The following is a 27,592-nucleotide window of genomic DNA, read 5'->3' as shown; positions in this document are numbered from 1 at the left end:
ATACTCTGTACTCCAGATTGCATGTGAATTGAATATAACAAGAATAGGGCTTAGTGCTTGTATCTTGTGTTTATAATAGCTATAAACTGACCAACCTAGGAAGAAAACGTCCCTCAAACTAACAAATATAAGCTAGAGATTATTTGGTACTGGGAAGAAAACCGTTCATTTCAAAGCTCCCTCACAAGATTATCTTATACAGTACTGTAGTAGAGATGTACAATTCTGAAACCATTTCCCTAGAACAGGTTTGAGAACCCTATGGGTTATCAAACTGAGATGGATAAATGAATAAAGGATGACTGGAAATCTGGCACCTCTATCTTAGCCTGTTTGTGCTGGTAAGATTTCTGCTCTCTATCTTAGAAAACATTAGGCAAGTTTTGTCTTTGAGGTAACCAGTTGGTCCTATTTACTGGTAATTTTCTGTAAGAATTGCGAAGCTCACCAAACTAACTCCTTGCCACCACCATCCACCTTCACTTGGACTAGGTTGCTGCTTCTCCCCCCACCCCCATTCTCCCACTGTTACTTTCTGTCCCCGCTACAACCTATTTTTGGTTGTAACATTTTTGGTAGTGTGGTGTGGCTTTAGGCACAGGGGTTCATAAACAGAAACTACATACCATATAAGTAAATAACCAGGTTTTACTATTTTCTTCATAACACGAATGGTTCATTCCTGATATTAACTGTATACAATTTACTGTACTAAAAGCTAGTAAGCAGTTGAAGTTAGGCACCTTATGAAATAAGATGAAAGAAAAAGCAATCCAGACCTAACTCTTATACTGTCTTCCCTATCTTAACTAACTCTTTCCTAACTTTTCTTAATTTGCGGTGTTATCTCTTCAGAAAAACCCTCTCAGGTAATCAGGTTTCCCATTCTGTGTGTATTTGCCAACTTCTTACCAACTGTGCATTTTAAACTCTACCGTGCCTCTAACATTTTCTCTGCCATTCTCCTCTGAGAACTTTCTGTTTCTCTCTTGCGGTCCTGTTTGAGAAACTCAGGCTCTTCCTATTTTTCTGTGTACTTATTCTTGAATGACAGGTAGATAAACTTATGTTCATACACACATAGGAACAACTTTCACACAAATCTACATTAATTTCACCATGTTTCCCCTCTGTAGCGGTGGAAACCTTTGTGACGGAAGGTGGTGGTTGAGATAGGGTGGGCTTCTGCTGAAGGTTCAGGAAAATCTCTTGAGTAGCCTGATGAATTTTACTTCATGGTTGGAATCTGATATTTAGGGTTAGGAAAAGATTTTCTTCCAGAGCAGTCTTGCTTGGAGAGGTAGGTCTTGGAACACTTGCTAGTTCTTTAGCTAAATTACTCCAACAATCTGAAGTGTTGCTTATAGTATTCCTTGCAAAATAGGAAGAGGTTTTTTTGTATTGTTGGAGGCATTGGTAATATTGTAACCAACGGTTTTAACTCCTCTGCAAGGTGAAGTATTACCTAAGAGCTAATGATTGCTGAAGAATGTTTTTATTACTAGTGTCTCTGTTCATATTAGTTGTGGCAGACATCTTCTTTATGCTCTACTTCAACAATCTTGGTATGTGTTAGTAAATGGTTACTCATTTGTTACAAATGTTGCGGAGTCTCATTTTATGTCTTGTCTAGTTACTAATTGATTGTAGTAACAGTTGTTGAAAATGCCAGATGATAGCTTTAAAATGCAAAACTCATATATCCTGCTTTAAACCTGAATTTGGCAATCCATTAGACTTGTGTGTTTGGTGCAATCCATGCAGGAACCTCTGAGCAGGTGTCTGCCTTTCAACAAGGCTAAAAATAGCATTCATTATCATAAGCATGAGGAACACATGCAGTCATGAGCAGCATCACGGCAACCTTGTGGGAGAGCTTTGAAATGAATACAGTTCTTCCTGATGCCAAATAATTCAAACTAATACAAGCTTTTTGAATGAAATTCTCTCAACTATCAAAATCAAGTTACAAATTCCCCATATAGCTGTTTTTCAGTGGATGTAAAGTGAAGGATTCTTGTACCCCCTCACTGATATAAAGGATCTCTGCCTCAGCTCTATCCTCCTTGACAAGATGCAACATACACATGTGGCATTATTGATTTTAAAGAGATCTGCTTGTCTAGCTGAACACTTTACAGCTGAAAGTTACATTCTTTGATGTCATAAACACTACTTGGCATCGACAGAATATGGCTCCTCTCTCTTTATCCTGCTAGATTGACTTGGGAGGATGGGAGGGATTATCTCTGATCTGCAATCCAGTAAGGTAAAAAAGAGTACATCCCATTTGTGATTGGTGGAATACAGCCTTCCACTCTTAATCTTGCAGGAATTATAATATGGTGTCAGAAACCTTATGCTCCTTATGGTAAGCATTAAAATTGCCTCCAACCTAGTAGCTTTATTAATCTAAGCTAATAAACAAGCCCCAATCTCACTCCTCAGTCAAATTGCAGTTTTAGCAGAAGACCATGAAAAAGCTGAGGAAATTGCTACCATCATGTTGTCTATTCAGAAGCCAAGAGGAGAGAGATGGGTATGTTGCAGGGACTGGGTTCCAACCTGTGCAGCTATATGGGCGGGCATTCATGCAAGTCTTTATCCTGTGTTTTCCATCTAGACATGTGTAAGACAAGTTGTTATAGTAAGAACTAATCAGCCTACTTTCCTTTCACTGTCGCTACAACTGGACTAAATTTGGTTCATATCAAGGTCCACAAATTAGATCTCTTGCACCTCAAATGTTCATGCATCCACCATCTTGGATAGGGGTGGATTACATCATCACAAACTACACCATTGAGGTGTCTCTGTTTGTCACTCACTACAACTGTATCAAATTTGGTTCAAATCGGTTCGACAGTCCTCAGGTTAGTACACTTGCACCTCAAAAGTTCACATGCCCACCATCTTGGATCAAGGTGGATGACATCACCACAAACTACACCATTGGGGCATCACTATGTGTCCATACAACTGTAGCAAATTTGGTTCAAATTGGTTGGAAAGTCCTCAAGTTAGTGCACTTGCACCTCAAAAGCTTACATGTCTGCCATCTTGAACTGGGTTCAAGACATTGTCACAATCTACGCCATTGAGGTGTCCCTATGTGTCCCTACAGCTGTAGCAAATTTGGTTGAAATTGGTTAAGCTGTTCAAAAGTTAGCCCACTTGCGCCTCCAAAGTTTACACATCTGCCATCTTGAATGGGTGTGGATGACATCATCACAAACTATGCCATTGAGGTTTCCCTGTGTGTCACTTACTGCAGCTGTATGTAATCTGGTTCAAATGGGTTAGACCAGTGTTTCTCAAACTTTTTGGAGTCAAGGACCGCTAAATTCTTCGTGCAGAGTTTCAAGGACCGCTACATTCTTCATGCGCAGTTTCCCGGACCAGCAGTTAGTAAAGGGGTTTCAAGTCTGTCTGTCTATCTATCTATCAGACTTCTATACTGCCCAAAACTTGCATCTCTGGGCAGTTTAGAATGAAAATAATATAAGCATTGAAATAATTAAATTTGGAATCTTTTGCAAACATGGAATATTAGGGGTTCTTAACCTTGGGTCCCTCAGTTAAACTCCCATAACCCCCAACAACAATGGCATTTGGCCATTATGGCTGGGGATTATGGGAGTAGAAGTCCACCAACGTCTGGGTACCCAAGGTTGAGAACCCCTGAATTTAAAAGCCTGGGTGAACAAATTTGTCTCCAGTATGTCTGGAGTGGAGGTGCTTGTGATTACTCAATGGAGAGGGGATGTTGGGCCATTAGAAAAATTCAAAAGCTACATGGGGCCAATGAAAACAACATACAAGCAAGCCCCACTGATGCAAGAGGGAAACAGCGTTCCCTCTCAAGACGCCTCAACCACAACAGGCAGCTGGGTTTCAATCAACCAACCTTTGGCTGCAAACAATGAGCATGCAAGAACCAGTAGCCCTTGAAGTGGCGCCCACTGCCATACTTTTTCCTCCATGCCCCCGCACCGCATACAGTTTGAAGCTGTAAAGATAGGGAATAAGATAGCTGTAGGAAGATCTCAGCAGCACGTGGAGGCAAGGCACAAGAAGGGTCCCATGCCTCCGTGATACTCTTCCTCTTCCATGCCATGTGCAAAATTGAGTAAGTGAGTGCCTTGATTTCAGTTGGGGGGGGGGTTTGACTCCCAGTCAGGGACCGGCACTCAACCCTTCGGGGACCGGCAGCGGTCCAGGGACCGGTGGTTGAGAAACACTGGGTTAGACAGCCCACAAATTAGCCTACTTGTGCCTCAGATGTTCACATGGCTGCCATTTGATGACATCACACAACCACCCACACATAGGCATCCCTATGTGTCCCTACAGTTGTAACAAATTTGGTTCAAATCGGTTAAGTAGTTCACAAGTTAGCCCACTTGCGCTTCAAAAGTTTACGTGTTTGCCATCTTGGATTGTGGTGGATGACATCATCACAAACTACGCCATTGAGGTGTCCCTGTGTGTCCATACAACTGTACCCGATTTGGTTCATATTGGTCCAGGTGTTGCGAAGTTGATGGGGGACACACACACATGGACACAGAATGCTGGGTGATCTCATAATCCTACTGGAAAGTAGGCTAATAAATGTAAGTCTTAAAGTTCAGCACAAAGAACAGAGCTGCTGCTTAAACCGTGCATGTATTTAGAACAAACCCACACACCCCGCCAGTGTTCACTCTAAGATGTAGGCGTGTGCACGTGCTCTCACTTTTTTTAAATGCCTGCTCAGTTAATTTTAGATCCCACTCAGGTTGAATCAGGAAGGTCCCACTTTGAATCCATGTGCGTGTACACACTATATTGATACTGCTGCTCAGAACAAAACTCATTCCGCACATAGATGGAAAAAATTAGAGAGAACACTGCTCCCTGCCTCGTAAAGGTCACAAGACTGACCATTGAGTGCAAAGGATTGAACGTTGCACCCATTATGTTTCACAGGTGGGCTGCTTCTGTTTCCCCTTTGTGTATATATCCCTTTCATTGTAACATTCTCCTTGACCCTGTATAATGTATCTAGAAATAACAATGCACTACAGTGTAATATTTTCTTGTGTTGGCTTCCATCAGTTGCTTCCCTTGCAATGCATTGTTACATTGTGAAGCTATTTACCAGGTTTGGAAGTTAAAATTTTATTCAATAAGAGGATAATTACAGTCTCCCTGGGTGAGGTTGTTCACTTGATAGCTTTTTAAAAGCTGGAGATTAAGACAGTAGTAACTACCATTGGATGCTATTAGTATGCATCCAATGCTCTTCTTAATCTCTTTTCCATGACTTCTCTCCCTCTCTTCCCTACAAGTTTTATCCCTCCTAACAGATGAAGAGGTGCTTGTCACTGAGTAGTAAATGGAGTAGGGCTGACTTAGGTTGAGCTATACAAAAAAATAATCCTAGGACCATGTTAAAGCTTGTAGCCAGTCTACAGGTTACACTAGTTTGTGGCAAACTGTCAAGGTCAAGGATGGCCTTTGTTGCGAAGTGTTTCTTCAAGAAGCATTTGGTGAAGAGCCAGTAGTGGTTAGGGTACTTGGCTAGCCTGGGGAGACTTGAGCTTCTACTCAGCCATGAAGCTCTTAGGCTGTTGCTCTTTCAGCATTATTTGTGTTTTTTTTTTAACTTCACAAGGTGGTTTTGAGAATGAAATGTATGGGGAATCATGTATGCTGCTCTGAACTCCTTGGAGGAAAGGCAGGATATAAATGTAATGTACTCGTAGCATGCTGTCATCTCCAGCTGAAATGTTCTGTGCTGGTCTCAAAATACTGTATCAAGGATCTTGGCAATCCTAGATTACTAGCCAAGCATCAGCCTGTCTCCCATCACCCTGTGCAAACATCCATGGACCAAACAGCCCCTTCAGATGCTTCCAATTTCCCACACATTTCATACACACATGCACAATTTGCTTCCTAAGTATACTCCCAAATATCCCTCCCAGGTCTATAGGTGTGGAATCCAATCCTAGCATGATACTTCAGCAATATTATATGCATGTTCAAACAGATGGCAGTTTTATCAGACTGAATGAAATTATGTATTAACTCAAGCATTATCTAGAATGATCAACAACAAAACATTTATATACCGCTTTTCAACAAAGATTTCCAAAGTCATTTACATAGAGAGATAATAAACCTTTTTTTATTTCTAATCTGTGATTTCATGGTATTGAACTTTTTTTTCTTTCCCCCTTCATGTAAACGTATAATATTTGAATCTTAACATAACATTTACATTTTCAGTTTCAAAAACATAGGTATATGGAAGGTATGTACTTTGGCCAGTAAGGTGCTTATTCTAGTATAGAGAGACTCTGGTGTGTGGTATAGAAATGTAACAAACAAAATTTAAAAATACTATCTTGTCCAAGAAATATTATTTTAAAAAAGTGAAGAGTGGCATACAAGGTCTTCAGAAAGCAAGACTCCTGTAGCACTTTTAAATACGTTGGTTTTTTGGGGGGAGGGGGGGCTTGAACTATGGATTAGGGTCTGTGGCAGGTTTTTTTTTTTTTTTGTTTAAGCTGGAACATTGAAACTTTCTGCCTATAAAGCTTGGGAAAGCTAAACTCTGGGTTTTAAGTTTTATTTTATTTGGGATTCATGATGGAAGTAAACTTTTTTAGGCTTTCTGCCTACTTTTCTTAAAGAGAGTAAGCTTATGAGATTACCAGCTCTCTCTCTCTGTGTGTTTGTCTTATCAACTTTGCAATGCCTGGATTGATTTGAACCCAATTTGGTACAGTTGTACTGACACACACAGACATTTCAACAGCATAGTTTGTGATGATGTCATCCACCCCAACTGAAGATGTTGGGTGCCTGAACGTTTGAGATGCGAATGGACTAACTTGTGAAGATGGTAATTATCAATTAAGATTAGTAGTGAAAGAAAAGTGGACGGATGGGTTCTTAACAGAACTTCTTTCTGTATGTAAAATATTTCATTTAGAATTCTGGGTGGCCCAAATAGTTGTGTTAAAAGTTTTGAGGTATGATCTCAGTTGAAAAAGGGGGATCTGCTGTATTTCAGTTATAACAGTGCTAATTTCAGCTGTTCCTGTCTACAAACTTAAGATATTCTCCTAAGATTGCAATTCTGTGCAAATTTACCTGGGCATAAGCTACATTGAAATCAGCGAGACCTTAGTGATGTGCATGGTCTGGAGCAGTCCGGACCAGCACCAAAGGGGAGCCTATCTTTTAGGGCGGGGAGGGCTTGTTTACCCCTCCCGCGCCTCTTTGCCCCCGCCAGTGGCCGTAATTTACTGTAAAATTGGGGCGCTGGAAACCAGCCGCCCCAGCCGCCGCCGCTTCCGCCGCCCCCCCCCGCGAGCAAATTAGAGGGGAAAAAGGCTACTGCCTACAAGGAAGGGCTACTGCCGCCCTGCCGCCGCCACCCGCCACCCCCCCACGAGTGCTCACCAAGTTAGAAGACTTTAGAGAGGAGCTCGCGAACAGAGCTCCTCTCTTATCGAAGCCTCCGGCCCAACTGGGGCCTTGGGCGCGTGCGCACGCGCGCTAGAGCTCTTCTTCCACTAGAGCTTTTGCCGGAGGCCCGGTCTACCCGCCGGGAGGAAGCCGGGTAGACCGGGCCTCTGATCCCCGGCTTCCTCCCGGCGGGTAGACCGGGCCTCCGGCAAAAGCTCTAGTGGAAGAAGAGCTCTAGCGCGCGTGCGCACGCGCCCAAGGCCCCAGTTGGGCCGGAGGCTTCGATAAGAGAGGAGCTCTGTTCGCGAGCTCCTCTCTAAAGTCTTCTAACTTGGTGAGCACTCGTGGGGGGGTGGCGGGTGGCGGCGGCAGGGCGGCAGTAGCCCTTCCTTGTAGGCAGTAGCCTTTTTCTCCTCTAATTTGCTCGCGGGGGGGGGGGGCGGCGGAAGCGGCGGCGGCTGGGGCGGCTGGTTTCCAGTGCCCCAATTTTACAGTAAATTATGGCCACTGGCGGGGCAAAGAGGCGCGGGAGGGGTAAACAAGCCCTCCCCGCCCTTAAAGCAATACCCCCCCACCTGGACCGGACCAACCAGGGCAGAACCGGTCCGGCAGTTCGGCCATTCTATAGAATGGCCGCCGGACCGGTTCGGACACACGCCTACGAGACCTGCTTCTGAGCAAGCATGCATAGACTCAGGCTATGAAATATTCTGATTTTTGCTTAATGATGGCTCTCCTGTTAGCTGTAATGCAACCTTTGCATTCCTGTCACACTAAATAGTGCAAATAATTGTTACCATTTCTAAATGCTTGCTTATTTGGTGCTAGAAGCTCTGTTAAAGATATGGAGAGAAACACTCAGGCCCTTCATCACTCGTTTCCCCCCTGTTCATCCATCTCTCTTATTTGCAAAAGTTTACCAATCACAAAGCATGCCCCTCCATCGCTTTTTGTTTAGCATGGAACCTCAGTTAGCTCTAATTAGTAAAGGTAATATAATTGGTCCACTCCTCAAACTCCTTGAGTGTGATTTGGTCAGCTTTCTCCAAGATCCAAGTAAATAGTAAACTTTAAAATCTGTCTGCTGAGCCTCGTCATTAGTGGCTCATTGACTGTACTGTTCATTCTACTTGCTAGAGTTGGGAAGGGTAATTGCCAGAATATATGTGGAGAGTCCTTTTGTCAAACCCTGTACGTAACTATACTAATTATTGTGTGTGTTAGCCCAACCTAGACAAGTTGGAGCTACTGCCTGTGAATAGCTGGCTATCTGGCTGAAAAGTACAAGTTCTTGATGGGCTTGCACTCGTCCTGAAAGATCAGGTTCACAGTCTGGGGATGTCAATTGGTTCATCTTACCACTAGAATACCCCCTGGCTCATATAATCTTGCATGAGTTCAAACTGGTGTGCCAGCTGTGGTCCCTCCTAATCAGACGACATAAGCTGGTAATTTCTAAGACTGGATCACTTGAGTGTGGTATTCATAGAACTGTCTTTGCAAACATCTCAGACTTCAGAATATAGCAACTAGACTGCTAACTGGGACTGGCACCAAGGAACACACCATACTGATTTTCAAACAACTTCACTGGGTGCATTTCTGAGCAACAAGTGATGGGTGCCTGCTGTCGAAGTAATATATGGGTTGGGATCTAGATGCTTGAGGGGCCTCCTTTTCCCACTTGTACCTGCCCATACACTTGAGGGAATCATCTGCAAGCCTTCTGATTGTCTTCAAAATTAGGTGGATGTCAACTGGAGAGATGGTCCTTTTGACCATGGTGCTAGGAAGCTTGCCTGGCACCTGCTTCTGACTTTTGTGCCAGGTGATGATCTAGTTTATTTTCCCAAAATTCTTAAAAATATAAGCTGAATAGTTGTAACTCTTTTGTGTTAAGTTTGTTAGAATTTTCTTAGATTTTTATCCTGAGAGCACTTGGATGAAGAATGGGAAACATGATTTAATGAAACCTATGTAATAAGCCACTAAGTTTATAACAATATTAAACCAAGTTTAATAATATTGCTCCCCGCCCCCCGCTCTGCCCGATAACACTTAAATTGTTTCAGGAAAATTGACACCATTTCATGGCTTAGACTTCAGAAATTGTTATCTTAATTAGTTGGGCCAAACTGATTGATGGCCTAGACTAATGAAATAGGTCATATGGAGCATCACTATCCATAATACAGTAATCCCTTGCCAACCACGAGGGTTCCGTTCCGGGAAAACCTCGCGATTGGCAAATTCACAGTTGGAGAGCAATAGAAATACATTGGAAATGGGGTTAGGAGAATCACAGTCAGGAAAAGACAGAAAAATACAGTTTAAAATAGAAAAAAAAAATCACCCCCTCACCCCAGAAATTGTTTCCATTCTGGTAGTAAGAACATGCCTATGTATATGAGTAGGTCTCTACTGGTAGTCTGCAGGAAGGATGGATGAGAGGACAGCAAATGGATGAGGGACACATTGCCTCCAGACTTGAATGTGAATTTCTTTATCTGATTGTAATTGGGGCACAGGAGAGCTACAGATGTAGAACCCCCAGCGCTTCCAGTGCTAGAAATAGAGAAATCAGTTCGGAGGAAAACATTTTCAAGCAAATTTATCCTACTTTGAACCCCACAGCCCACAAATTCCCAGCTATGGGTAGTTCTTAGTTTTGGTGTGGTTTTTTTCCTTAAAAGCAACCAAGTATCAAACCTAGGCACTTGATATTTGTCTTAAATTCAACCAGCAGTGCAAACTTATGCATGTTTACTCAGAACAGAAGTTAGTCCCACAGCATTTTTTTCTTAGTCAGTGTGCACAGGATTGCAACCTGAGGGTATTTAATGCCAACTTCAAACTTAAAAAGTGAAATTTGATCTGTTTTGAATTCAGAACATGTCAAATTTGAATTCTGAAATGCTGCCAAATTTCGTGAAATCTCATTTTGGCTTCACCTTTACTGTTCATCACCTGCTGATGAACAGTCTGCTCTGGCAGTGGCTGACCAAGAAGGGGTCTTTCCCAGCCCTGCTCCCTTAGAACTGCTGTGCACAGACATCCCTAACTATTTAATACCAGAACTCAGCCTTGGAATGTCTAAATAGATGTGTATCCCCTGCTAACTGAGCAAAGATACACCTTTTAAAGTGGTGATTCTCTTATACTTAGTAGGGGGAGAGCAACTGGCGCTATCCAGCTCCGGCACAGCATCCCTCCAGGGGCTGTTGCTGGTGTCTATGTTTATTTTAAGATTGCGAGCCCTTTAGGGACAGGGGACCAGCCTATTTATGTATTATTTATGTGAACTGCTTTGAGAATTTTGATGAAGAGCAGTATATAAATATTCGTAGTAGTATCCCTGAGCCATGTGCAGAGTGAATAGTGTGGAGCATTCCCAAGCAGTCAGGGTTAGGAACCTTCAGGTTGGTGTTTTTCAGACATATTTGAGTGCCCTACCCTCAGTTGCTGAAACTGGTCCCAGATTCGGTCCCTGGAAGCATCTCCAGGTAGGGCTGGGAAAAACTCTTGCATGAAACCTTGGGGAGCTGCTGCCAGTCAGTGTAGACCAGAGCTGCACAACATTGCCCTCCTGCTGATGTTGGACTACAATTATTCCTGATTATCAGCCACTGTTGCCACTTGTACCATGGGTGTCCACCCTGTTGTATAGTGTTGTGTCTTTATTACCATCTCTTTTCCTCAGAATATGGATTGGTGTTGCTAATATAGTCCAGTATACTTTGGACAGGTTTCTTTTTTAAAGGGTTTTTCACAGCTTGCACATTTGCACACACAACAATGAAACTGTATTTAAAAATACAAATAATATAAAGTGGTTATTTGCTTGGTGGTTGGTCAGTTGTTGTTGTTTTTTGCATGGGGATGTGGCTGTGGGGGTTGGGCGTGGCTGGCATGGTGACTGCCCGCACTTCTGAATTTGCGACTACACCACTGCTTGTGATAACTAGAATGTTTCACGTTTGGTGGCAAAATTTTGCTAACATAATACACTAAGATTCTTTTCTTTATCAATTATATGAAAGATCCTCCTTTGTTTCATTCAGTAATGTCACTTGGCTCTAGATTGTTCCTCATAGCAGTAATTATGTAATTTGTTCCAACCAAGCCATTCATTGTGCATTAATGAATGATAAAAATAGCTATGTGTTGTATGTTTCACTAGCAGTAAAAATTACAAATCTTCTAGAATATAGAAATGAGAAGGTTTGTGGTACTGCCCATTGATACATTTCTCTGCTAATACACTGACTGCAAGATTTCAAATATGAATGTGCAGCGGTAGAGCAGATGTAGCTAAAAATAGTATGTCTCCACCTCCCTTCACAGCGATGTTGAACTTGATTTCCTTCTGACGTGATCACAAGACCACTGCTGCAGAAGAGACTTAATGCTATTTACATCGTTATTTTACATAGCAGCATATCTCTGGGGTTTTTAAAACAATGCAGCTGTTACTAGAAGATGAAATAGGAAGCAAATGCTTGAGTCTGCTATTAGTGTTATTATTTGGAGGAGGGAGAAGCAGCAAGTATCTGAATAAAATTAGTTTCATAATTCTGCATGAATGGACAAACAACCATGGGAACAGGTTTTTTCAATGGGAAGAAACCTAGGAGTAAAACTACTTTTAATCTTTTATGGCTTTCCCCCTTTAAACTGACAATCTTTATGAATCACTGGGACATTTCTTTCTTCCCAGCTTCTATTAAAACAAGTAGAAATCCCTCTGTACAATCCAGTGTATCTTTCTCATTTTAGAATGCCATCAGTTTTATTATTGCTTTGACCAGCTTTCCTAGCACTCGTTGTACTGCTTGGTGGAAGAAAAAGAAAAAAGGTCTAGTGAGAACTAATCTGCCTACTTACCTTTCACTATTCCTACAACTGGACAATTTGGTCCAAATGGGTTGGGCAGTGCACAGCTTAGCTCACTTGTGCCTCAAACGTTCATGCATCTGCCATCTTGAATCGGGATGGATTTCATCACAAACAACCCCTTTGAGGTGTTGCTATGTGTCCCTACAACCAGGGACATATAGTGACACCTATGTGTGTCCCTACAACCAGGGACATATAGTGACACCTATGGACCTGTTTGCTTCATACTGGTTCAGGCATTGCGAAGTTGACACAGGCAGGGAGGAGCACAAAATGCTGGGTAATCTCAAAAGCCAACTGGAAAGTAGGCTAAAAACTGGCAATTGAAACTTGGGGTTCATATTGCATGTTATAATTCAGCATCAAATGACTTGCACCATGAGCCTATACATACAAAATGATCAACACATACAAGATTCCTTGTGATGGTTATGGTCTGCGTATCTCAAGCAACTTGTATGGCCTGCTTCACACACTGTGACTACCCTGTCTCGGCTGTCTGACATTGCATATACAGTGGCAGCTGCTGCCATGGGACATTTTTCTGGAAAATCAATACTATTTCATGGTTTAAACTTCAGAAATTCCATATGCAATAGATTGCTGTATGTGGTGTTTGTTGTCATGTAGTTTGCTTTTCACAATGGCAAAACATTCCTGTCCATAGTTTGCAGCAGTAAAGATGTACTATGTGGCAGCAGATACAAGTCACTGAGTATGAATAACTTGCCACATGGAGAAGCTCCTAGACTCAGATGCCATTTCAGATGATCTTCATGTGATGGCTGTTCTGCATTGGAAACAGGTCTATGCAGCACTTTACCACATGGGTTTGTTTAGCTTTTACGTTGTGGCCTGTTATATGGTGATGATTATACACAAACGTGCATGGTGATTGTGAGTAATATAAATAATAAGACAAGCCTTCTTTGAATAGCTTACAATCTCCCTTTCAATAAAGGAATAGTAAGAAGGTGAGGATAACTAGGGAACAAAAAAGATGCAAGTTCAGTTGTGCATATTTAAGCTTAGTTTCAGCAGAGATGAGAACGAAGTCAAATGTTTAATGGGAAAGGTGAGTTTTTAGGAGAAACGTGAAGTGAGATAGGTAGCATGAATCAAGGCAGTTTCAGGGACTGGCCAGCAAGTGAGAATGGGTGAAGTCCATTGTTCTCTAATTCTTTCCATCTATGTGCAGAATGAGTTTCATTCTGGGCGGCAGTATCAAGGCAGTGTATGCACACATGCATTCAGAGTAGGACCTTATTGATTGAACCTGAGTGGGAACTAAAATTAACTGAGCGGACATCAAAAAATGTGTGAGTGCACGCACATGTGCACGCCTTAGAGGGAACACTGGTGAAGTCGTATAATGAACCAAGAGACCTTCAGACTGCTGAGAGCAGTGAAGGTAAGAGACAAAGGTACGTATATTGGGAAGTGAGCAGAAAGATATGATGGGCAAGGCCATAGAGATCTTTGAAGGCAAAAACAAGTAGTTTGTGTCTAAGTACAAGAGTAGAAAGGAAGACTGTGTAGTGGGACAAAACTCCATTGTCTGTGGTAATCAGCTGGGAGATGATTAGAGCACGAACTATTTGACTAAGTGGGCTCTAGTCAATGAAGGTTTGTCACAGTCCGTGTTGTCTGTAACAAGGATTCCCAGATGTTGACTACAACTCCCACAATTTCCATCCAAAGGCAATTGCAGCTGGGGATGCTGGGAGCTGTAGTCAACAACATCTGGGAATCCCTGTTACAGAGAACACTGGTCACAATACACCTGTTAGCCTTTGAGGTACTAACAAACTACCAGTTGCTGCAACAAGCTATCTCTTCCAGATAGGAACCAGCATTTTTGCCACAGGGTCAGGAAGGGCCATATTTTGCATTGTTTTGTGGGTAGCCATGGAAGTATTTGTCTAGACTACTTGGGTGACCAGGAATTATGCCCAGCTGGCATAAATGGAGGGGCGCAGCTTACTTTTATACATCTAATTCTGGCAATTGTTCTCTAAGCAAATAAGTTAAAAAATGTTGCTGGCTACTAACTTTTGAGGGCTTAATTGCAAGGCCCTTCCCTTTGCTATCATATTTTATTTATTTATTAAATTTATATACCGCCTTCATTAAAAACAATCCCAAGGCGGTTTACAAAAGTTAAAACACACATAATAAAAAATGACAGTTAAAAGTATTAAGCTAAAAATATAAAAACAAATCTGATTTAAAATATATAATAGACAAACACAAAAAACTATACATGGATAAAAACACACAGCAGCAGCAATAAAACAATCATGTAAAGGCCTGGATAAAAAGCCAAGATTTAACCAGCTTTCTAAAAACTGTGATGGAGTCTGAGGAGCGAATGGCCACTGGGAGAGCATTCCAAAGCCTGGGGGCAGCAACAGAGAAGGCCCTGTCCCGCATGCACGACAGCCGAGCCTCCCTCATTGTTGGCACCCGGAGCAGAGCCCCCTCAGATGATTTCGTCAAGCGGGCAGAAACCCTTGGGAGCAGGCAGTTCCTCAGGTATCCCGGGCCCAAACCGTTAAGGGATTTAAAGGTCAAAACCAACACCTTGAATTCAACCTGGAAACACACTGGTAACTAGTGCAGCTCTTTCAAAATAAGTGTGATGTGATCACACTGGGCAGCCCCAGACAGAACCCTAGCTGCCACATTTTGTACAAGCTGCAGTTTCTGGATATTCTTCAAGGGCAGCCCCACATAGAGTGCATTGCAGTAATCCAGCCGTTACGTGACTAAGGCGTGGGTAACTGTGGCCAGGCAATATTACAAGGCAAAAATGAAGACAAGGTTAAGGGTGAGCCTAGAGCATCTCTTCAGGGGTGGGGAGCAAATTATGACTGTCCACAACTGGAGGATTATGGAACCTCAAGGATTCCTGGTGTCTCTAGGAGAATTTCCCACAGGGATAGCTAGCAATCCCACCTGAAGATGTGGTCTCTCTCTTCAGAATAGTTAGATAATCAATGCAGTCTCTCCTAGACATCCTGCTCCAACTCATCAAGCCCATTCTGCCCCAAGGTGTATTACAAGGACTGTAATGCTCTCTGCATGGGGCTGCTTTTAAAATGGTTCTGGTATGCTGCACCTCAGATGCTCAGTGGCATTTCAGTGTGACACTGGTTCTGCACCAATGGATTTGCTGCCAGTTTGTTTCTAGGCCCAACTGAGCCAATCTTGAGCTTTTACAGCTCTACTTGGTCTGGGGATGAGTTTCCATAAAGACTGGCTCTGCCCCTATGAGCCTGCCTGACCAATCAGTCTTGCATGCCCTGCCCTCTAGCCTGTCACTGATGCAAATTTGATTGGTGAGCCCAGAGGGTTTCTTGGTGGTGGTGTTGCCACAGCTCTGGAACTCTCCCTCACCCTCTGCAATGATGTGTCAGATTTCTATCCTCCCTGCTTTCAGACAGACTCTGAAGAGCTACCTGTTCCACGAGGCCCTTAAATTATTAATTGTGGGATTTGTTGTCACTACTGGATTTTTTATTGCTGTGCTTTTATTTCTACTGCTGCTTTTTATGTTTCACTGCTGGTTTTATTGGTTGGGTTTATTGTTCTGTCTATATTGTTTGCTGCCTCATGAGGCTTTTAGCTTAAAAAGCAGGATAGAAATTTTTTAAATAAATCTTTGGGTTTGCTGAACAGGGTGAGTGGTGATGGTGAATACGAAAATTATGCAAGGCAAGGAAGATGACAGATTTTAACTTTGGGGTATTACGTTTGAGACATCCAAATAGAAACCTTCATTAGAGAGAGGCAGAATTGGATGAGGGAAAGAAAACTGGAGTAGAATTAGAGCTAGGTGTTTGTGTGTAGGTGGTCCTGAAAGTCATGGGATTTGGTAAGATCATGCAGGGACAGAGAGGATAGCAGTACATAAGAACAGCCCTGCTGGATCAGGCCCATGGCCCATCTAGTCCAGCATCCTGTTTCACACAGTGGCCCACCAAAGGCTACTGGGAGCCTACAGGCAGGAGTTGAGGACATGCCCTTTCTCCTGCTGTTACTCCCCTGCAAGTAGTTAGAAGATAATCCTGAGGAGCCCCAGCCAAGAGGGGGAGGGAGAGAAATAGTTTCCCCTGTGGAGACAGTGAATAAAGGATTCCACAGATAGAAGAACCAACTCAGGAAAATTCCATAACAGTTTGGGACATGAAGGGAATTGTTTAGTCCCTTCAGTTTCACGGTAGAGAGTCTCTGTTGTCCAATTGATACACTGTTCTTTTGGGACCTTGGAGTTAATGTTACATATAACTTCCATGATCTTGTTAAGTCTGTCCCTCGGCTAATTTCAGCCTGCAAAATGGGAATAACAGTTGCTTGTTCAGATAATGGTGATTAAACTATAAAGTGTTACAAACTCTTTTGTAAGACTGAAATCTTTTCCATGTGATGCAGCGTCCACATTGTGTACAACTGCAATTGTATATATGCTGTAACATGTGTCCCTGTGAAACCATGTTGCAAGGACGAGTGCTGTACTTGGTGAACATGCTAGAATGGCATACCTACTTACCTCCCCATGTCAGCCAACTAACATCAGGGAATGGCTTTAAGTTACTGAAACAGGCTACTGTTGGTTGGTACTTCATCACTCTGAAAGGATAAATAATTTTTGTGTTAAAATGTCAAATGTCTATATCCTATCTTTCCTGCTGGGAACTCAAGATGGCTTGCAATATATATATGCTTGTTCACATAGAGCAATGTCAGGTAAAAATAGTAGCGAAAGAAAATTTAAAAATCCAATAATTTAAAATGAACATGGCACTAGAACTAGCAGCTAAACCACTCCACCACAAAATCAGTTCCTTTCCCATCCCCTACAAAAAAATTACAACAGAAAAGCCAGATTTCAACCTGGCACCTAAAAGAGTTGAGTGTGGGGCTGTACAGGTCTCTTTTGGAACAGAAACCCACAAATTTGGTGCCGCCGCTGAAAAGGCTCTGCGTGAATGCCCACCATAATTGAGATGGCAAAGGCAACCACAGCAGTGCATCCGTGATGAATGTTAGGGTGTGGGAAGGCGCACACATAGGTGATGGTGGTTTTTTTAAGGCACCCAGAATCCATACCATTTAGAGCATTAACAATTATTGCTGCCATCTTGAATTGGGCCTGGCAACCAATACAGATCATACATAGTTATTTTTATATGCCTACTGTGTCCTGTATTATGTTGATATTCCAGAAATTGGCATTTTGTACTAACTGAAGTTTCAGCATGCTTTTCAAAAGCAGTCCCATGTAAAGCACATTAGTGGTCTGCTCTAGTGCTGAACTTGTGGATGGGATGAAGAGCTGGTCTTGCAGTATCAAACATGAATTGTCCCTTTTGCTAAGCAGGGTTCACCTTAGGTTGCATGTAGATAAATGACTATATGTGAGTGCTGTGCACTGTAATATATTCCTCTTAGGGGATGGACCTGTAGCTCAGTGGTATAGCATCTGCTTGAATGCAGAAGATTCCAGGTCCAGTCCCTGGCATCTCCAAGTAGGTCTGGGAAAGACTCCTGCCTGAAAGCTTGGAGAGCCACTGCTAGTATAGACAATACTGAGCAGATGGACCAATGGTCTGCCTTGGTATAAGGCAGTTTCCTTTGTTCCTATAAATAAACAAATGGAAAACTATACAGTTCATTCTCTCTCACAGGATGTGTTTATCTTACTTATAAATATTTATATCCACCTTTCCATTCTTGGAACTTATTTGGTCCAGTATTAAGGTAGGCTGTTTAAAACTGGTCTTAATCACTGGCAAAAGATTAGCACTTTGGTTTGGTATAAACAGCTTTAAATGGGCATCCTATGAGTTACAGATTATATTTTAACTTTTTTTGGTCTATTGGGTCCTTGATCTTCATATCAATATTTCTGTTTATAAATGAATCCAATTTTGCTAATAGTGTTATGTTTAGTTTAGAGTAGTAAACTTAAATCCTTAATTGTTTTTAAATTTAAAAAGTGCATAAACTACTAATATGAGCTGCTGTGTGATGGTGAAGAGATGTCACAGTGGTATGCTTCATTAACTTGCTACTTAATAACCTGCAAAACTATGAGACAAAAATAATTCATGCTTATGGTGTGTTTATGTTTGTTTTTAGATGAGAGGTTCAAGGTGGAAACAAAAACCATTACTGCTAACTTTGAGGACCAAGAAGCTATTTACAAGAACATAAAAGCAGGACTGGAAGGCCTTGAGATTGGTGTCCTAGGTTCGTATCTTATTCATCTAAAAATGTTGTTGTTGTTATTTATTAAACTTGATTTATTAACCACTCCATAACAATTTTTTCTGGGAGGCTCACAACACATTAAAAATCAAATAAAAACCACATAAAACACATCAAATCACAACACACAACCCCCCCTTTAATAACTTGTTTTTTTTTAAATCAATTTTTAAAAGCCTGAATGAGCAGAAAGGTCTTCGCCTGGTGTAAGTGGTGGTGCCAGGCGAACCTCACTTTGGAGGCTGTTCCGTAAATGGGGTGCTAGATGTGGGCAGTCTTGTCAAATGGGTTGTGTCCCTCTTTTAGGAGTGAACTTTTTTTTACTGTAATAGTAGAAGCCTCTCCTTTGCTCACCAGGCTAGCCTACCACATTTTGTGCAGTGGGTTCTGAGCCATACAGAGGAAACTTACTGAGATACATTTAAAAGCTAACAGTCTAGTCTATGTCCTGTCTAGCTAGAGTACTTATAGATCAGAATACACTGAGGGAAATAAGTATTTGATCCCCTGCTGATTTTGTCCGTTTGCCCTCTGACACAGAAATGACCAGGCTATAATTGGGATGGTAGGTTTATTGTAGCTGTGAGAGACAGAATAACAACAAACAAACCCTCAAAAGCCCAGTGCCCAAAAGTCAGCGATGGATTTGCATTGTACTGAGGGAAATAAGTATTCGATACCCTCTCAACCAGCAAGATTTCAGGCTCCCAGGTGTCTTTTCACTATATGCAGGTAATGAGCTGAGATGAGGAACACCCTCTGTAAGGGAGTGCTCCTAATCCCAGCTTGTTACAGTACCTGTATAAAAGACACCTGTCCATAGAAGCAAGCAATCACTCAGCTTCCAAACTCACCACCATGCCCAAGACCAAAGAGCTGTCGAAGGATGTCAGGGACAAGGTTGTAGACCTGCACAAGGCTGGACTGGGCTACAAGACTATCGCCAAGCAGCTTGGTGAGAAGGTGACTACAGTTGGCACGATAACTTGCAAATGGAAGAAACACAAAACAACTGTCAATCTCCCTCAGTCTGGGGCTCCATGCAAGATCTCACCTCGTGGAGTTGCAATGATCATGAGAACGGTGACAAAGCAGCCCAGAACTACACGGGGGGAACTTGTCAATGATCTCAGGGCAGCTGGAACCATAGTCACCAAGAAAACAATTGGTAACACACTACGCCGTGAAGGACTGAAATCTTGCAGTGCCCGCAAGGTCCCCCTGCTCAAGGCAGCACATGTACAGGCCCGTCTGCAGTTTGCCAATGCACATCTGAATGATCTAGAGGAGAACTGGGCGAAAGTGTTGTGGTCAGATGAGACCAAAATCGAGCTCTTTGGCATCAACTCGACTTGCCGTGTGTGGAGGAGGAGGAATGCTGCCTATGAGCCCAAGAACACCATCCCCACCGTCAAACATGGAGGTGGACACATTATGCTTTGGGGGTGTTTTTCTGCTAAGGGGACAGGACACCTTCACCGCATCGAAGGGACGATGGACGGGACCATGTACCGTCAGATCTTGGGTGAGCACCTCCTTCCCTCAGCCAGGGCATTGAGAATGGGTCGTGGATGGGTATTCCAGCATGACAATGAACCAAAACACCCAGCCAAGGCAACAAAGGAGTGGCTCAGGAAGAAGCACATGAAGGTCCTGGAGTGGCCCAGCCAGTCTCCAGACCTTAATCCCATAGAAAATCTGTGGAGGGAGCTGAAGGTTCGGGTTGCCAAACATCAGCCTCGAAACCTTTCTGACTTGGAGAGGATCTGCAAAGAGGAGTGGGACAACATCCCTCCTGGGTTGTGTGCAAACCTGGTGGCCAACTACAAGAAACGTCTGACCTCTGTGATTGCCAACAAGGGTTTTGCCACCAAGTACTAAGACATCTTTTGTGAAGGGATCGAATACTTATTTCCCTCACTACAATGCAAATCCATCGCTGACTTTTGGGCACTGGGCTTTTGAGGGTTTGTTTGTTGTTATTCTGTCTCTCACAGCTACAGTAAACCTACCATCCCAATTATAGCCTGGTCATTTCTGTGTCAGAGGGCAAACGGACAAAATCAGCAGGGGATCAAATACTTATTTCCCTCACTGTATCTGTTGCAGAATACTGTATGTTAAAGGAGACCCACATTATATCTCCACTCAGCAGCTAGTAGGCTAGGTTTCTACTTTTGGGAATGTACATAATGTTGCAAAATTAAGACATTGGGAGGTTTGTGTGCATTCCATCCCTCCCCCCTCTACGTGTGTGGGGGTGAGCAGGCTGGCTCGAGGCTCTGCTGGGGCCTTCTTCTATCACTCCTCAGTTGCTGGTCCTTCCTAATTGCTCTAACATTGAGCAGCTGGATAATCTGCCCCCATTGGCCTTGTGAGAGACAGCTGATGGGGCTTTCCAAACTCCTGGGCCCTTAAAAGAAGGAAGACTGTGCTGGAAGTGCAGCCACTGGTGCAGGTCTCCAGCAGGCGAGCCGCCTGCAGTGGGTTGGCCCTTGGGGGTGGAACTGAGGGCTGAGGCCTATTTATTTATCCTCTGGGACTCCTTATAGTGTCAGGTTCTCTTTTATTGCCTGGCTATTTACAGCTATGTGTCAGGGCTCTGGCATAGGTTGGGCAATGGGGGCACTTCTGGGAGTTCTGGAGTGTCTGTTACAGTAATGGTGGGGAATAGAAGATTTGGCATTGGCAGGTCAGCAGGGGAAGGGAGACCAGAAATTTATTAGCAGTTTCTCCTTCTGGCTGTCCTGACATCTCTCAGGCCTCAGTGAGCAGTACCAACCACTCTCAGAACCTGACCTTGCTCCTTTGCAATGCCAGGTCAGTTCAGAACAAGATGGAAATCATCCATGATTTGATCACGGATGAGGAAGCCGACTTGGCTAGTATAATTGAGTCCTGGGGGAGGCTAGTGACTCCAGTATGGGCTCATCTCCTCCCTTCTGAATACTCAGTGGTAGAGCAGGTTATGGGGAGGTGGGGTGGAGGTGGCTGTGATCCATCAGAATAACATCTCCCTTACCAGGATCCCTGTGAGACAATTGGACCATATTGGGTTTGTGTATTTAGGCCTGGGGACTTGGGATAGATTGGGGATTCTATTGGTGTACTGAGCACCCTGTTGCCCAGTGGAATACCTAACTGAGCTGACCGAGCTGGTTGCAGAGATGGTGTTGGAGTCACCCAGGCTTTTGGTGTTGGGTCACTTCAATATTAACTTTGAGGCTGGCTTGTCTGGTGCAGCTCGGGAGTTCATAGTGGCCATTACAACTATGGGCCTATCCCATTGGTCACGGGGCCAACACATACTCCTGGTAACACAATCGATTTGGTCTTTTTCTCAGATCAGGGTGGTGTCCCATGGGTGGAGACTCGTAGAGTGTATCCATTGTCATGGACAGACCACCATCTGGTTAAGGTAGATTTCATGGCCACAACCCACCTCTTCAGGGGTGCAGGACCTATTAGGATGGTCCGCCCAAGAAGTCTGTTGAATCCTGTGGTTTTTTAGGGCTGGTTCTGCCGGTGATTCTGTTGATGCTCTGGTGGAAACCTGGAATAGGGAGCTTACTAGGATGGTAGACACTATTGCCCCTAAGCGCCTTCTCCATTCTGCTTTGAAATTAGCTCCATGGTATACTGAACAGCTACAGGAGCTGAAACAGCAAGGGAGAAGACTAGAGCGTAAGTGGAGGAAGACTCGACTTGAATCCATTAAGACACTGCACAATGCCCATTTGAAAGCTTATTCTTTGGCAATATGTGCAGCGAAGAAGTGGTTCTGTTCTGCGTGTATTGCGTCTGCAAGTTCGCAACCAGAAGAGTTCAGAGTTGTGAGGGGATTGACTCAGGTTCCCTCTTCTCGGAACTTAGATCTGGATTTTTCATTATCCTGCTGTGATGCTTTTAACAACCCTTTTGCAAATAAAATTTCTCGCATTCGAGCCGACTTGGACTCCATGGTCATGGCAGGGTCAACTGCATAGGTGTCCAAGGCATTTATGATGTCAACTAGGCCAGGATGCCTCCATGTTTGAAGGAAGCAATTGTGAGACCTTTGCTTAAGAAGTCGGCCCTAGAGCCCTCAATGATGAATAATTATAGGCCAGTATCCAACCTCCCTTTGGTGGGCAAAGTAATTGAGAGGGGGGTGGCTGATCAACTCCAGGGAATTTTGGATGATACTGATTGTCTAAATCCATTTCAAACAGGCTTTAGAGCAGGCTATAGGGTGGAGACAGCTTTGGTTGGCCTGATGGATGGTCTCTACCAAGGAATGGACAGAGGGCGTGTGACTCTGTTGGTTCTTTAGGACCATTTTGAGGCTTTTGACCATGGTATCCTTCTGAATCGCTTGGGGGATTTGGGAATAGGTGGCACTGATTTGCAGTGGTTTCATTCCTACCTCTCAAGTAAGATTCCAGATGGTGTTGCTCTCTGAAGTGTCCCTCAGGGTTCCATCCTATCTCCAGTGTGTTTTAACATGTACATGAAACTGCTGGGTGAGATCATCAGGAGATTTGGAGCTGGGTGTTCTCAATATGCTGTTGACACCCAAATCTGTTTTTCTATCACATCATCATCACCATCACCATCATCAGGAAATGGCATAGCCCCCCAAAATGCCTGCCTACAGGCAGTAATAGACTGGATGAGGGAAACAAATTTAAGCTGAATCCAAGCAAGATGGAGGTACTCGTGGTAAGGGGTCTTATTTTGAGGGATGAGATAGATCTTCCTGTTCTGGATGGGGTTGCACTCCCTCCAAAGGAACAGGTACATAGCTTAGGAGTGCTTCTGGACCCAGCCTCACTCTGGTTTCTCAGTTTGAGGCTATGGCCAGAAGCACGTTCTATCAACTATTGGTTGATACAACAGTTGTGTCAAATCCTTGAAGATAATGATTTCAGAACTGTGGTGCACTCTCTGGTAACCTCTAGGCTTGACTATTGTAATACGCTCTACGTAGGGCTTCTTTTGTATGTAGTTCGGAAACTTCAGTTGGTTCAAAATGCAGTAGCTAGATTGGTCTCTGAGCTGTCTCGGAGAGACTATATTATGCCTGTTTAAAGCAATTGCATTGGCTGCCAATAAGTTTCCAGGCAAAATACAAAATGCTGGTAATTACCTTTTAAAGCCCTTAGCATCTAAGGACCCAGTTACTGGGAGAGTGCTTTCTTCTGCATGATCCCCACTGCACATTAAGATGATCAAGAGAGGACCAACTCCATATACCTCCACTTCCTCTGGTGGTGACTTGGGAGCGGGCCTTTTCTGTAGACACCCCTAGGCTGAGGAATGCGCTCCCCATAGACATTTGTGGTTTAACATCTTTACCAGCCTTCAAAAGAGCCCTTGACATTTTTTTAGTAATCTCTGAATATTTTTAATTTTTTAATTCCTGGTTTAATACTTGATTTTGTGTCTTAGCTGTTGTGAACTGCCTGGAGCCTTTGGAGTCAGGTGGTATATAAAGCAAACAAACAAAATGATTAAACATGAGCGATTTCAGGTTCAGGAGTCAAGTTAATTTGTTGCATTGGAATCTGCCATTGCAGAAATGGGATAGTGGCCTAGTAAATATCCATCTAATTAAAGGAGAGCAGTAGAAAAGAATTTGAACTTACTTGTACATCTCATCCCTTCTACCACAAGATCATGGAAGTGATGCAGTGGTCCCTTTCTTACATGCAGCTGTAATCAATGGGCTGAGTTAGATACCTTCATTGGTATGGTACTGGCAAAGTATTACTATGGCAATTCTTATTACTAAGAATTACTATAGCAAAGTAGCTGCAGTATAATGAGTTTTAAAACCTTGTTTGGTCACCCATAGGTAACATTTTCTTACGACGTTGATATGTAAACTGCTCTGATAACGGCTTTGTTGAAAAATGGTGTATAAATATTCTTAATAGTAATAATTAGACTAGTAACTATCTCTGCCTATCTTGTAGTGAAGATAAAATTGCTAAGCTCCATGAATGCCACTCTGAGACAAAAGGCAGGACAGAAATATAATAGAAAATATACTTTGCTTGCATGTTCTACCCTACAAAGTGATCAACACTGGTTTATGCAATTTCCCTGTTTGAAGAAGCAAGGAGATCATTTTCAAAGAGTCAGGCTGAAGAAAGGTTACTTGCTTAATTAGAGGTAACACTAACCCATTATTCTGCATTGAGTTTTAGTTTCTTCAACATGCATTCTCACTTGTGTTTTGAAAAACCTATTAAAACTTGGACAACCAGTGGAAAAAACATTCCTTCAGCTGTACATCAGTTCTGCACTGCAAGTGGCCATAGACTTGGGCCCCAATGACAACAGCTTCTTGCAATCAAACGAGGTGTTCTACAAGATGAAGACTTGGTAGAAACAGAATAAGTGTGCTTGCATGGGAGTTTCACTTTCTTGTTTGGGTACACTATTCAAAATGAAGAAGTTCATGCCCTGAAAAGAGCCAGTACGGCATGGGACCCTCTCATGTTTATACTGCATTTAGAGTATATGGATAACACTGAGTCCCCAAGGAAAGCCTTCTGAGAAATTAGACTTGAACAATGTTTACTATACTATGCTACCAATCAATTGAGGCTGACAGGAGGGTGATTTCACAGATCTGAAGTGTGTGACAACAGCATTGTGGAATGGTTAGATTTGGCAAATCCCCATATAATAGGGCCTGTATTTTTTATTTTGCACAGAAGCAAAACAAAAACACTTTTAAAAAATCTGTGCAGAAAACAGTTCAGGAAACAAAACCACAGTAATTGAAACCTTTTACCTGTGTGAATGATGGGGTTAGGTTTCTTGGTTCTTTGAAAAGTGCTAAAAATGGGATGGAAAAACGGCAATAACAGAGGTGTACAGTACTGTACCTTGGGCACTGCAGATCTCTAGCTCCTTCAGTAATAGCAATAGCAATAGCACTTACATTTATATACCGCTCTATAGCTGGAAGCTCTCTAAGCGGTTTACAATGATTTAGCATATTGCCCCCAACATTCTGGGTACTCATTTTACCGACCTCGGAAGGATGGAAGGCTGAGTCAACCTTGAGCCCCTGGTCAGGATTGAACTTGTAACCTTCTGGTTACAGGGCGGCAGTTTTACCACTGCGCCACCAGGGGCTCTTACTGGTAATGCATAATGGACCCCAAAATAAACCCATCCACATTTGGCAAAAAGAAAAAGTCGCAACATGGCTCCACATTGCCTCTAGAAGTGTCTCCAAGTTGGAAATGCCACCATAAGAGTGAAATGCATGCACAGGAGCCACAAATGGCTGAAGTTCACCCCCACAATAATCGAAACTGAGTTATATATAGCTGATCTGTGAATAGCTGAAACCACAAATCGAGAACCCATGTTAATTGAGGGTCTCCTGTATGTACTAAGATTGATTCATAAGATTTGCCCTGCACTATTCTTACTCTCCCTCCTACTCCCACCAATTCTTCACATGTGCTATCTTTAAGCAGCTGGTATACTATATATTGGTTTATGCTGCCATCTAATGTTCTGATGAAGTTCTGACGTGAATAATGCAAAAATATTTTGTTAATGTCCCATTTAAAATGCTTCCCTTTCAAATAAGTCATAAAACACCTATTCCTCTGCAGACATTGCAAATAACTAAAACCATAATGAATATATTATGTTCATTTTTATCAATTTGCAGTCTTTAGTGCTAATCATGGAAGATCATGTGTACACTTGTAAAATGTATTGTGTGAACTTTCTCTGAAGTCCACTGTTAGCTGTCACTTACTATTCATCTATAATTTGTGTGCTCTAATTATTAAATAACTGCAGATTTTTTTTCAATTGTTTAGTCGACGCTAAAAATTCTGGCTGAAGTATAAAATCTGTATGCAGTGGAGACCTTTGCATTTGAAAGGGCTGTCATTTCCCCATAAAACTAGATAAGTCATTGGTGGTTACTAGATCTTGCCTTTTTTTGGCGTGGGCGTGGTATTTACTAAAAAAAAATGGGAGGGACTGAAGTATTACAAACATTTGGAGTGATTTGGTCTTCATTTTTTAAAGAAAACAAAAGGCTTAAACCAGAAGTTGTCTCTTGTTTACTTGATTATGTGAAATAGCAACTAAAATTTCAATTTAATTCAATTTGAGCTGACTTTTTAAAATAGTATTTTAAAGTAAATAAGGGAAACACCTGGATTTAGAAATTTGTCATGTGTGTTTTGTATACGCGCGCACGCACACACTCCTAAACAGATTAGCTTTGTGTTCATACAGTTCCCTGATGCTTGATCTGACTGATTGGAGGGTAGCTCCACCAAATAAACCCCTCACAGACTTCGATCCAGAATTGAGCAAGTGGGAAACTTCCTGTGAAATGGGGCTGAAAGGGCTTTCTGATGGTTGGGATTGGGGTTTCGTTGTATGGCACAGAGTGCCTACAATGGGAGGGGAAGAATTGGCAGAAATCAATTTGGAGTGCCTTGCACAAGCTTCTCCTTGTGCAATGTGATCCACCAATTTCTCCCCTCCCATTGCAATCCTCCATGTCACATCCAGTGCTGTTCCAGGAACTTGTTGCTGCACAACTTTGGATCTAACCCAGTCAGTACAGTGAATACAATTAAAATATATCCATTTTCAGAATAAGCAAAGGCAAAAACCATGTGACCAAACTCATGGGCATTTTAAGGGGATCATGTAGCTGTAAAAAATCTGAGGGTTCTTTAGGTGACCTTTATAATTGAATGCATGTATATTCTGTTGGATACAAAGGGCATACATCCACACAAATTGAATTTTTCTCTTTTAAAATGCATACAAATTCAGATCAGATGTATAGTAATAGAAAAAAATAATTGTTTATACACAGATGATGTATGTTATATAGGGTGTGTGGGTGTGTGTGTGTGTTTTGCGCTGGAGCCACCGGAAGCCCACTGTTCTTTTTGTGCAGAAAAGCCATACTATGAAG

At 42.6% G+C, this 27,592-nt stretch overlaps 1 protein-coding gene across 1 annotated transcript in view; it reads left to right on the top strand.

The window, feature by feature from the left end:
- Window positions 1-27,592, top strand: part of HSD17B12 (hydroxysteroid 17-beta dehydrogenase 12) — a 125,332-nt gene that overhangs the window by 60,475 nt on the left and 37,265 nt on the right. Inside the window, exon 4 of the mRNA XM_053271030.1 lies at window positions 18,505-18,615. Within this exon, the coding sequence (XP_053127005.1) occupies window positions 18,505-18,615 (111 nt within the window). The remainder of the gene's footprint in view (window positions 1-18,504; window positions 18,616-27,592) is intronic.

The sequence above is a fragment of the Hemicordylus capensis genome, chromosome 1 (genome assembly GCF_027244095.1).
Source record: "Hemicordylus capensis ecotype Gifberg chromosome 1, rHemCap1.1.pri, whole genome shotgun sequence".
In the NCBI taxonomy this organism is placed as follows: Eukaryota; Metazoa; Chordata; class Lepidosauria; order Squamata; family Cordylidae; genus Hemicordylus; species Hemicordylus capensis.
The sequence above is the reverse complement of the archived record's forward strand: the minus strand, read 5'-3'. Positions and strand labels throughout refer to the sequence as shown.